This window comes from Ursus maritimus, unplaced genomic scaffold, assembly GCF_017311325.1.
Source record: "Ursus maritimus isolate PB19 unplaced genomic scaffold, ASM1731132v1 scaffold_14, whole genome shotgun sequence".
Classification (NCBI taxonomy): Eukaryota; Metazoa; Chordata; class Mammalia; order Carnivora; family Ursidae; genus Ursus; species Ursus maritimus.
In genome coordinates, this window is record NW_024423786.1 from 6669886 (window position 1) to 6682267 (window position 12382).

A 12382-nucleotide genomic window follows, 5' to 3' on the forward strand; every position below is an offset into this window, starting at 1 on the left:
GATTAAAAGCAAATAAGCTTAGTCCTTGTCCTCAGTTTATTCCTACAGTTAATGAAATACAGCATGGTGAATAAAAAGGCCCAGAAGGCAGGAGACACGAGGTTAGACGCCGCTCTCTCCGAGTGGCTCTGTGACACTGGCTGTGTCACTCAGTGCCCCTCTGTTTAAAATGGGAGAGTCTGTGCCTGGATTTGCTGAGCCTCAGTGAATGTTGGCAGCAGCCCCACTTCCTTCAGCTGCTGGATGCAAGACAAATAGAAATTTTAAAACTGAAAGTCAGAAATTGATCCTTGAAAGAGGCTTCTGTTCTTTTCTCATGTAAAAGTGGACTATTAGAGGAAAAGTGTTGGCCTTTTTGAAGGAACTTAGCATCTGAACTCTTGTGCATTCAGTTTCAGAAAGGAGCAAGTCTCCTTAGCATGCTGTCCGGTCTGGGGTATGGGTTCATGTATGTTTATGTGACTTGAAAGAGAAGCCCGTGTCTTTGAATCTTTATAGAATTCAAAGAACTTTACATAGACATTATCTTTTTTTTTCCCCTTAGATAGATAAAAGCCCAGAAGGACAATTCACTCAGCTAATGACATTGCCCAAAACATTACAGCAACAAATAAATCATATTATGGACCCTCCTGGAAAAAACAGAGATGTGGAAGAAACTTTATTTCAAGTTGCTCATGATCCTGACTGTGGAGAAGTGGTGCGACTAGGTATGTTTATGGATTTGGTGTTAAGGAAGTACTGGCCATGGGTAAAAAGCAAAGTTTGCGACTGAGATGTATTTTTTATTCTTTCTTGCCTAATGAGATCAAGAGACAGATTGTCTCAGGGAAGAAGAAAGCACTAACAATCTGGGGTTTTTCCAAATCTAAACTGTCATTTGTTTGAAGTAGGGTGGTGAAAGTACTTCTGTTTTCAGATTCCTGGGTCCTAAATCACTGTCAAAGGGGGAAACAATGTTTGTTTAGTTCTAAGAGCGTAACTTCTAGAAGTTATTCCAAAGACTCCTCTGTGTCCTTCATGGTGGTCTGAGAAGGAAGGAGACTGGTGACATTTTTAGTGCTTTTGTAACATCAAGAACACAGCTTTCATCAGCCGACTCCCATTCAGTGTGTCTCATAGTGTGTTCAGTCAGTTCCCTCTGACATGGCCCATGTTCCACATATTATCCCCAGGGCCTTCCCAATGTTTACCCAAAAATCTTATCTTCAGAGATCCACTTCCCTTTGAGGTGTTAAAGATAATTTACAAGGGCTGTCAGTAAAGAAATAATCATGATTGAAAATGACTCCCTTGCCCAGTTGAGCACGTTCTCCTGTTTTATTGAGGAATATTTCCTGAGCTCCTGAAGGATGCAAGCTACTGCCCTAGTTGCCCTTCCCAGTGACGCGCTCTCCCAGGGACCTGCCCCAGGCCGTCAGAGCATATGTTTAGGTTACCAGGTACCTATTCTGAAGATAAGTGAGGAGGCACGTTGTTTGTTTTCATTTTACCACGATTCTGGTCACAATATGGTCTCTGCTGCCTTTGTGAGAGGATGAAGGATTGAGGAGTCCCGTGTATGTTTTCAGAATGAAAGTTTTTCTCCGAGGCAGAAACTTTGGGTTCTTTTTAATCATTTCAGATCTTGGGGTTGAGAACCAGCAACCTTAAGCAGATTTAAAGTCATAAAATGACCTTTGAGGGTGACTTAATCCACCCCCTGTTTTAATTAAGGTGAGGAGGCCCAGGCCCAGAGGGGCCAGGCATTTGCCTGAGCTCACATGGCTGGTGGTGACACGGCTGGCAGCTCTGGTCTCCTGGCCCCCAATCCTGATACCCCTTCCACTGTCATTCTGCGACACCAGGGCAGAGCTCGATTTGCTGGTTTTATTGGATAACTGGAAAGAATATTTCGTTTTAGGTTTTTAAAAGTGTTAAGATGACTAACATCTGGCTTTTTTGGCATCCTTGTTGGTTTTCTCTCATAGGGCTTTCAGCAATTGTGAGACCTTCTAGTATGAAACAGAGCACCAAAGGCATTTTCACTGCTGGTAAGAACTTTCAAAAACCTATGGTTGTTTTTTTTGTTTTTGTTTTTGACAAAAGTTACGTTTAATTCACAGTGTAGTGAAGGTTACCGGTAAGAAAGCTACACACAAAGCGTGAAAAGGCCTATTACACAAATGCACGTATTTCTATACAAAGCTCCTGTCACCGTTTGCTACCTCGTCTCCTGTGTCTGTTAGGTGAGCCGAGTCCTGGGGCTCTGGGTTATGAGAGCTCTCAGTCAAGAGAGGGGGGAGGGGAAGAGCCTCTGAACCAACACCTAAAAATGCCCTCTTAGAGACATCAGTTACTTGCAAAATAAATCATTTCCTTTTTTGAAGATCCAGGCTTAATGTACCTGCTGGATTGAGTGGCCTCAGCATTCCTGATTAAAACGTAAAGCTTTATCGGTGTCCTACAAGTACTTCTGAAGTGCTGAATTCTGATGGTCGTGAACTAGAACGTAGCAGTGGTGTACAGACAGGCAAAACAGCACCGTCATCGGGTCTAAAACAGTCAAACCATGTGAGGTGCTGTTGGAAGCCTTACTGCCCCTCTCAGTTTTCTGAATAGCTCCTTGGGTGCAGGTTGTCCCCTCATTTTAGGATTTATGGAAGTCACATGTGCATATTGTTGCCAAAGCAGCAGTACCTTGCCCTTCCCCCCACCCATTTCCCCTCTCCAGAGACAACTGCTGCTACCTCTCCTAGCGGGTTGGTTTTATTTCCACTGCCAGTTTCCTAAATAGTAGGCCTATACTGCTGTTCGCTCCTTTTCAGTTATGGGCATCATCTGTGGACTTCTCACTCTGGCGGATTAGAATTCAGCTCTCATACCCACCCCGCCACACACACTCACCCCTCCCATCCCTCGGTCCTCGGGTAGTGGCTGTGTGGCTTTGGTGAAGCCAGTTGTCAGAGTTTACAGCGTATGACTCTGTTACTATGATTCATAGGTGAGCCATATCATACACTTTTCCTTCCCTGCACGACTTTCTTTTCCCACGGAGATTGTCTTCCCCTGTGTCATGGGAGGGATCCCCCGTCTCCCGTCTCTTGTGTCTTTTACTTTTGTGGTATACACTCTCATTTTGGTGAAGCACACCTCCAGTAACTTACCTCCAGTAAGGATGCAGGGAGGCAAATCGGGAGACCATGTATAACTAGAAAAATTTTTAGCTAACCCTCACAGATAATCAACACTAAGGCTAGAGATAGATTCGAAATCATTTCTTTAAGAATTTCTATATCATTATTCCGAGTATCTTCTCACTTGAGGATTGCTATGGAGGTCCAAAGCCATTCGGATTCTCAGTCCTTTGTGTATGTTCTTTCTGGAAGCCAGTTAGGTCTTCACTTGCCCCCAGGGCTCTGACATTTCTCAGTGATATGCTTTGATAATGAATCTGTTTTTATCTACTTTACTGGGTACTCATTGCTCTTTCATTTTAGAACCTCAGAAAATAACATAAGAAATTTTTCTTTTATTGTTTTTTTACCTTCTTCCCATCTGTTTTCTCTCTTGTCTTTCTGGAATTCCTTTTATTCAGATATTGGACCTCCTGGAAGAGCCCTTTGGTTTTCTTTCGTTTCCTATTTTTGATTTCTGTCTTTTTGCTCTGCTTTCTGGGAGATTTTCTCAACTTCAGCTTCCAGCCCTTCTATTGAGTATTTTATTTCTGCTATTATATTTTCAATTTCCAGGAGCTCTTTTCTGTGTTCTTTCTTTATTCTCTAATGTACATTTTTTATTTTTTAAAAGATTTATTTATTTGAGAGAGAAAGAGAGAGCGCGCATGTGTTCATGCAAGCATGGGGTGGGGCAGAGGGAGAGAATCTCAAGCAGACGCCACGCTGAGTGCAGAGCCTATGTGGGGCTTGATCTCACAACCCTGAGATCATGACCTGAGCTGAAATCAGGAGTCAGACACTTATCCAACTGAGCCACCCAGGCGCCCCTGAATGTACATTTAAAAAAAAAAAATTTAAACATCCTGTTCTTGTTTTATGGGCTTAAGCATTTGAACACATCTTTGGATATTGCCACATTGCCCTCCAGAGTGGTTGAATCAATTTATAGTCCTAGCAGGAAATGAGAGTTCTCTTTTCTCCCCGTTCTCTCCAACACTTGGTATTGTCAAATGATGGACTTTCCTAGTTTGGTCTTTCTTTATGTGACCATATACTGAGCCTTTCTAATGTGCCAGCCATGCAGGATACAAAAGTGCACACAACACCATCCTGCCTTCAAGGAGTTCATAATCTAGAAAGGGAGATAAATGTGTAAATAGAAATTTGCAGTACTGGATGATAGATGGCACAGAGGTAACTCGAAGTAAGGAGTGATCTTTCAGCCTGATTCTGATCCCTGGGCTGAGATTGCCAGGAAGCTGGTATGCTCACACCTCTTAACCTCTCACCCCAGCTGCCTGGATACCCAGCTGTGTTTGGCCCCAAGGACACAGTGCTGCCCCTCCTGAGTCTTTGGAAAGATTCAGCCAAAAATTCAACAAAGATTTAGTAGCTCATGTGCCAGATCTACTCAGCTGAAGATCTTCCTACTATGCAGGAGTGCATAGCTTTGCATTTCCAATTAAGATATTTATTTAATCTATGTTCCTGCTGGTTTATCCTGGCAAGGCTGAAGACTAGGTGTTTTTGTTTGGTTGGGTGGTTCAGGCTATTAATCTGTGATTTGCATGATTGCAGCTTCTTGGGTGAGGCTAAATGCTTTGTGTTTTTTGTTTTTTGTGGGGTTTTGGGGGGCTTCTTGTCCCATAAGGAATTATTAGATTTATGGATTTTTTTGTTTTTTAGTTGTGATCATGTGTTATGGGGTTTTTAAATTTTTCTTTTCTTTTAGAAATACATATTAAAATTTTTACAGATGAAATGACAGGATGTCTGAGATTTGCTTGAAAATAAAACATGGCTGGGACACCTGGGTGGCTCAGTTGGTTAAGCATCTGCCTGCGGCTCAGGTCATGATCCCAGAGTCCTGGGATTGAGTACCACATCTGGCTCCTTGCTCAGGAGGGGGCCTGCTTCTCTCTCTGCCTGCCGCTCCCCCTGCTTGTGTGCTGTCTTGCTCTCACACTCTCTCTCTCTCTCCCCCCGGTAAATAAATAAATAAATAAATAAAATCTTAAAAATAAAATAGAACATAGTGGAGGGAAGTGGATTAGGGGTGGATGACACAAGATTCGCCCTGAGTTGATATATTGTTGAAGCTGAGTGAAGAAACATGAGACATGTTCTATTCTTCTTTTATAAGTTTTAATTTTTCTCTAATAAAATGTTTTTAAAAATCCATCCTCATCACCTCTTGACTCTTCAACCTTAAATGAACCTTTGGTCTTCTTTCCACCCATCCTTTCCAGTGGCCAGCAGAGGGCAGTGGGTGATACAGAAGCCACAGCCCAGTTTTCCTGTGGCCGCCCTAGTGCCCTGGGCTCGTTCCTGCGCGTGCTCGCTGCCTCCTTCCCTTTCCTTCCTAAAGAGGCGTTATTGGATCCTGGAAGCCAGAATACCGGAATATATGCAGCCTGCTCTGTGGGCGCAGAATCTGTGGAAAGTGATGCGCATCCCTTCAAAGTCTGTGGGTTTACTTACCTTATGCTCTGGCTTCTCTGATTTTATGGTGCTTGTGAGCTGTGATGAAGGCGGCTTAGGCCAGAGCCCCAGAGCCTCATATTCCAACTTAACTACTGTGACTTGGGCAAGTTACCTAATTTTTCTGAGTTTTAATTTCATAGGGTTAATTATACTTGCCTCACCAGGTTGTGAAAATTACATCTTATGCTAAATAAACCCATCTAGCACTGTGCCTGGACTTTCTCTTCTTGGTATCATTACCTAAAAGTTTCCTGACCCTTCTTTAGAATAGGCTTCTTTGCACTGTCATATTCAGATGGCATTCTCCCACCCAGTAACCAGGTCTCTAGTTGGAGTAAATTAGCAACGAAAGGCCCCAAGTGGCTGGTTTACTGTTTCTCTTCCCTCTGACTTCACAGCAAGCTTCAGAGCCTCTATGCTTCTGCATGTTGTTCTTTAGAAGTCTTCTCATCGTGGTCCTGGCTGTCGTTCCGCTTGCTTTGCTAAGGTAAACCCCTCCAAGTTCTACTTGTGTTCCGTTCAGCTAGCTGATGCGTCATATGCGGGGTGAGAAAACCTGTGTATTTGATGGAGTTTGTATTCCTTAGTAGCCATTCTCACCCTTCCCCTTCGCAACGTCCCACTCAGTGGGGGTGAAAAGGAAGCTTCGGTCTTCTCCCTTAGCTAGTGAATACCCTTTATATTCAAGTACAGTTCACCTCAGAGAGATCGCTAACCAAGGAGCAAAGCTTGGGGTCAGAAGACCTGGACTTGAGTTGTATCTGCTCATTTCTTCACTCTGTAACCTTGGCATGTTAAGTAGCCCTTCTTCCTTGAAATGGAGGGGGTGTTAATACCCAGCTCACTACATGTTCTGAGAGTGTCCAGTATGTACCTAGCAGGTGCTTTATAAACGTGGGTGAGTCTAGATCTAAATATCACTCTATTCCCAGACAAGATAAAGACCAGGCATCTATAACCAGCCAAGAGGATTGCCTTTACTCATAAACCGAGTTGGATACACAGTTGCCTGTTCTCATGTGGTCTGACACTCTGTCGTATTAGTTCCCTTGAAATCCCCTCATCATCAGATACACCCGTGTTCCAAGGTGAGTACAGAAATGCCTCCAAAGCCAAACACTGTTTTCCCATTTTAGCCTAACTCACCAGCAGCTCAGAAGTGAAAGGCCATTTAGTCTCCTGATACTTGCCTGCTCTTCTTTTCATGGTAGCAGCAGATGGCATCACTCTCAAACTGGTCACAGAAGACCACCTAAGCAAACTGTCGGATTCTCAGCAGCAGCAGCCTTCACGTTACTAACCCGAGTGTTCTGGTACCGGGACTAGGAGAGAGATGGGGGAGTTATTGGTAAAACTGAGAAGGAAGCAGGAGCCGGCAAGGGGAGCCTGAAAAGCCACGCAGAGGAATTCAGAGTTTATTCTGAGGGTGGAGGGAAGCCAAGGAAGGATTGTAGAAAGACCTTGATAGCTGGAGAGTAGAGAGCAGATGGAAGGGAGCTAACGCTCTTGCTCAGGAAACTGATTAGCTATGGTTGCAGCCAGTGAGGAGAGGAGTTAGGCAGCCTGAACTTGGGTCATTGCAGTACAGTCAGAGAGAAGAGATGCACACAATATTTATTTTTTTTTCTATTTTAATAATTTTTATTTTGTTATATTAATCACCATACAGTACATCCCCAGTTTTTGATGCAATATTCCATGATTCATTATTTGCATATAACACCCAGTGCACCATGCAGTATGTGCCCGCACACAATATTTAGAGGGCAAGTTCCCTGTTCTGGATGGTTGGAGGGATATGGGAAGTGAAGGAGGGAGAGGAGTCAGAGATAATTCCGTATCTGGCTTGCGAAGTGGTGGACGGTGGTCCCATTCCCCAGAGGTGGGGAAGGTTGGGGAAGATGATGAGCGTAATTTCTGAAATCTTGCTTTATTTTTCCCCACCTGACTTTCTGGTCAGTCAGAACTGACTCTGGGGACAGATACCTATTTACCTCTCTAGCTTCAAAGGATTCACCTGAATTAACAAGACAGGTTTAGTCTTGTTCCTTAAAAGTTTCTGGCATGCCTGAGGGGTTCTTTACCAGCCCTTTCCTGAGACACAAGAGAATGGATTGTCGGTTATCCTCTGCTTCTGATCTCTTATAACTAAAACACTTCTTCCATTTTTTGGTACCTGCACATTAAATAAGAAGAACACATAATAATAGTTAAGGTTTTTTTTTTTCTAGTGATTTGCTTATTAATAACCTGAGAGTCCTTAAAATAAGTTTGTACTTCTGCTTCAAGAGACTTTCTTTGTAGATAATATCTAACTGTGGTTGGAAAATAATTGGAAGAGTGTTTGGGGGCTTACTGATTTTCCCTCCTAAGTATCTGAAATGTAGGACTATGGGAAGGGAGAGACCTCTCACAAACTACTCGTATCTCTGCCTCACATTGTTTCCTGGAGAACCATGTCTGTCTCTGGACCCATCTTATTTAAGGTCATACAGGGATTCATGGTCTTACATGTGTAGTGACTTTGCTGCAGGTCATGTGAAACAGGCTGGAAATCGACAGAAGTGAAACTTGAGGTGCCAGATATTGAAGTAGATTTCTATACACTTCCAAAAAAGACCTGACTCTAGATACTAGTCAAAATTCATAATGAATCACTTTAGGTAGATAAGGATATGTCTAAAGACATTGTTATCTAAAGAGATGTTGTATCTTTATCCATTGGGGAAGGAGCATGGTTTTTAAAGTTTCTCTCTTAGCAGCTGTCTTCCCTGAAGACACATTCTAAATGCAGACTTCCTAAGTCACCATCCTTTTCTATGGAAAGAGAGCAGAAACCAAAAGTAGGCTTAATGTAAGCCAAGTAGTATTCTGTGGATTGTAAGCTCTGTGAGAGCAGAGACCATAACCATAACCTCAACATTAGTTCAAGGTCTTACGCAGATGCTCAATAAATACTGGGTCAGTGTATTTCAGTGACTGAGTAAAGGAAAGATTTAGGTTTTCTGGTAGTAGAAAAAAACTTCCATAGACACAGAAAAGTGCACAAATCATAAATTTGGTGAATTTTTACCAAGTGAACACGCTCATGAACCTAGGACCCAGATGAAGAAATAGAACAGGACTGTCCCCCAGATGGTGTGCCAGTCATAGTCACTAGTCCTCCAGGTGTAACTACTCTCTGACTTCCAATGCCATGCTTCTATTGTGTCCATTTTTGAACTTTAGATAAATATGTAGGCTCCTGGGTCTTTCACTCCTCTTTACATCAGTGAAATTCAACATGGCGTTGGGAGCAGCAATAGTTCATTTATCCTCATTGCAACGAGTCCATTGTATGATTACACCACGGTGTATCTACTCCCCTGTTCATGGTTTCTTGGGTTGGTTCCAGTTTGGGGCCCTTACAGGTAGTGCTGCTGTGAATGTTTTCATACCTGTCTTTTGGTAGGCGAACACATGCATTTCTCATAGGTGCATACCTAGGGGTAGAATTACAGCATCACAGTGTGTGTGAATGGTCCGCTTTGGTACTACCACCAAACAGTTGTCCACATTACACTCCCACTAGCTGAGCTCTCAGCGCAGCTCCTCCTCACTTGGTACTCCGTGTCTTTTTCATTTTAGGCACTCCAGTAGGCGAGTCGTGGTATCATATTGGAGTTTAATTTACGTTTTCCTGATGACTCATGAAGCTGGGCATTTGTTCACGTTTATTTGGATGTCCTCTTTTGTGAAGTGCCTATTCTAGTGTTTTGCTCATTTTTCTATTCAGTTGTCTGCCTTTTCTTACTGAATTCCTCATATAGTCTGGATATAGGTCCTTTGTCTGATATATGTAACATAAAAGTCTCCTGCTGGGGGCCGGGGGGCTGTCATTTTACTCTCTTGATGGTGTCTTTTGATAAAAAGACGTTCTTAATTTTATTCAATTCAGTTTGTCAGTTTTGTCCTTTATGGGTAGCAGCTCTTGTACCCTGTATAGGAAAGGCTGCCCACCACAACTTCGTGGAGTTTTAGTTTTCCACCTATGTTGTAATTAGACTGTTAAGGCAGAAAGGATCCTTCATTCCAGTCTGTTGGTTCTTAACCTGCTGCAAATCCTGGCTTCCTGTGAAAACCCCCAGCACAGAAGTACACACATGCACACACACAGCAAACTTTCCTGGTTTCCGCCTAACTCCCCTGCAGACCGACGTTGAAATCTGCCCATGGCCCCTTGTCAGGGAACCCCAAACTAGTCCAACCGGTCTTTTTACAGATGAGGAAGTTGAGGCCTAGGGAGGGTACGTCACACTGCAAGTTTGTGGTCCAGTTGGGACCAGAATTCAGGTCCCTTGACTCCTATTCTAGTGCTCTTTCTAGTACAATTCCCTGCTGCAGTCTTTCTGAGAATCTCAGTTAGAGCCATGTAAGGGAGAGACTGTTTTTAATGAAGGGAGGTTTCTTTTTTTTTTTAAGATTTTATTTTTTTGAGAGTGAGAGTGAAAGAGAAAGAGAACACAAGCCAGGGGAGAGGCAGAGGGAGAGGGAGAAGCAGACTCCCTGTTGAGCAGGGAGCCCAACGTGGGACTCGATCCCAGGACCCTGAGATCACGACCTGAGCCAAAAGCAGACACTTAACCGACTGAGCCACCCAGGCGCCTCAATGAAGGGAGGTTTTTTGCAGTAGCAGCAAAATATGGCTACATGGTGACACTCAGGTACTTTAGATATTTACCTTAAATGTTAAAGTGTAGCATGTCTGTATGTAAGGCGTGTGACGTTGAGCTGCGACTGATCGTGGCCGATGCATCTTCCTCTAGCTGTGACTCAGTGCCCTGGGGTTGCTGTGTTGATCCTTACTGTATGCACCTACCTGTGTTCTGCTTAGTGTCTCGATTGGTTCTGGCTGGAATATTAAAAAGCACCTTACGTAAGAAGTTTCCAGTCTCAATGCTCAAGTGGGTGAGGTTCACCAATGTGGTTGCTCCAGGGAGAATATTAAGAGGTGGAGGCAGGGGAAAGGAGCTCTGAGTTTCTTGACTAGGCTAAGTCCATTTGCAAACAGTAGGCAAGCTGGGCCAGAGTTTCTAGAAGTTTTTGCCAACAATTTTCCTGGTATGCAGCCTTTTTACCTGCCACTGCCTGCAGTAGCTTCTTCAAAGATTCTGAGCGGACTGGGCAGCTTACAGGTAACAGGCCCAGGTATTTTCAAGAGACCACTCAAACCCCAGTACTAGAAGTCTCCAAATTTAATCCTGTTACCTCATCCACAGTGCCTACCAATGCTTAAAGCGCACTGCCAGAGGTGTGCATTTCAGACTTGCAGCACAGACCACAATTCGTATCTCCTGGGGAAGAAGACCGTTTGGTTCTTTGGGCCACACCCTGAAACACAGACTAAATGATCTCATCCTTAGCACAAAGGAAGTCGAGCCCATAATACCATCTGCAAATAGGATCCCATTAGACCTGACAGACAGATAGCATCCCATTATTCTACCCCATTTTACTTCTGTCCCATTAGCCCCCAGAGAGCTTGCTTCTCCAGTTTCATCAGGTACTTGTGATTAAGTAGGTGGGGGGTGCTAGAAGGTCAGATAGCTCAGTGAGGTGCACCTGTTCCATCATTTCAAAAGCATTTACTGAGTACCTACTATGTGTTAGGTACTGTACCAGGTGATGGGGATACAGGGATGAATGGAACAAGCTCCCTGTCCTTGAGGAGCTCCCAGCCTAGGCAGAGGGACAGGTCAGTAAGCTGACGAGCACCACGCAGAGTGGAAAGTGCTGTGCGAGAGGTCAGCACGGGTGCTCTGGGACCAGGAGGAGCTATGTCTGAGTTGGCCTGGGGTGTCCAGGGAGGCACTTCTGTGGAAGGAATCTGAAAGGGGATGAGGAGTGTACAGGTGGAAAGTGATGGAACCGACATTTGTTCTAGGCAGGCCGGTGGCATACACAGTGATACAGCAGCAGGGAGCTGGGGGTGGTTGGGATGCCAGCGTAGAAGGGAGCTGAGGACACCCAGTTACACACAGAGTTTGCTTTATTTTCCTTTCGCCTCTTTAAAAGAGCTACTCAAGTCAGAGGTTGATGATAGACTCGTGACTTGGAAGATTCACTTATCCCATTAACTCAGGTACCTTTGGGATCCGTGTAACTGCTGGAGTAGATGCCTAAATCAGAATCTCTTCCCCTCATGTTGATCATGGTGACCTTTAATCATCTTCTGCTCCCAGGGTCTCCCGTCAGCCCATCACTGCCCCACTCCAGAGACAGGTCTCCGGTCAGGATAGCATGGAAACTAGCTGAGTATGTAGTCCACAAGCACCAATCTCCTCACCATCTCTCTTCTTTTTTTTTTTTTTTGTCTTTTAGGTGTGAAGAAATCAGTGGTTTATAGTTCACTAAAGCTACACAAAATGTGGAAAGGATGGCTAAGGAAAGCATCCTGATTTTGCTTGCTCTTATATGTGTTATGTATAGATGAATAAAGTGATCCTTTTTGACAGAACAGTGTTTGCTACCTTGACCCACTGCTTGAATTTGAAGATACCTAGGTTTGTATATTTGACTTTGAAATGTAGGTGTTAGACCTTTATCCGGGGGACCCAAATACCTTTGAGGACGAGCAAATGAGTGGTTTCAAAGGTTTCAAAGTGGTTTCAAAGATTCCCACCTGTGGGAATCTGAAATTATTTTTAGCTAGCAAAGGATTAAATAGAACAGGGAAAATTACCTAATGTTCATGCAAGGCC

General features: G+C 43.8%; 1 protein-coding gene across 3 annotated transcripts in view; it reads left to right on the forward strand.

Annotated features, from left to right (window-relative positions):
• TAMM41 (TAM41 mitochondrial translocator assembly and maintenance homolog) overlaps window positions 1-12135 on the forward strand; it is a 48867-nt gene extending 36732 nt beyond the window's left edge. For all 3 annotated transcript variants that reach the window (XM_008697872.2, XM_008697873.2, XM_040628442.1), the window contains 3 exons: window positions 545-710; window positions 1971-2033; window positions 12003-12135. In XM_008697872.2, the coding sequence (XP_008696094.1) occupies window positions 545-710; window positions 1971-2033; window positions 12003-12079 (306 nt within the window). In that variant the 3' untranslated portion in view covers window positions 12080-12135. The remainder of the gene's footprint in view (window positions 1-544; window positions 711-1970; window positions 2034-12002) is intronic.
• The last annotated feature ends 247 nt before the right edge of the window (window positions 12136-12382 follow it).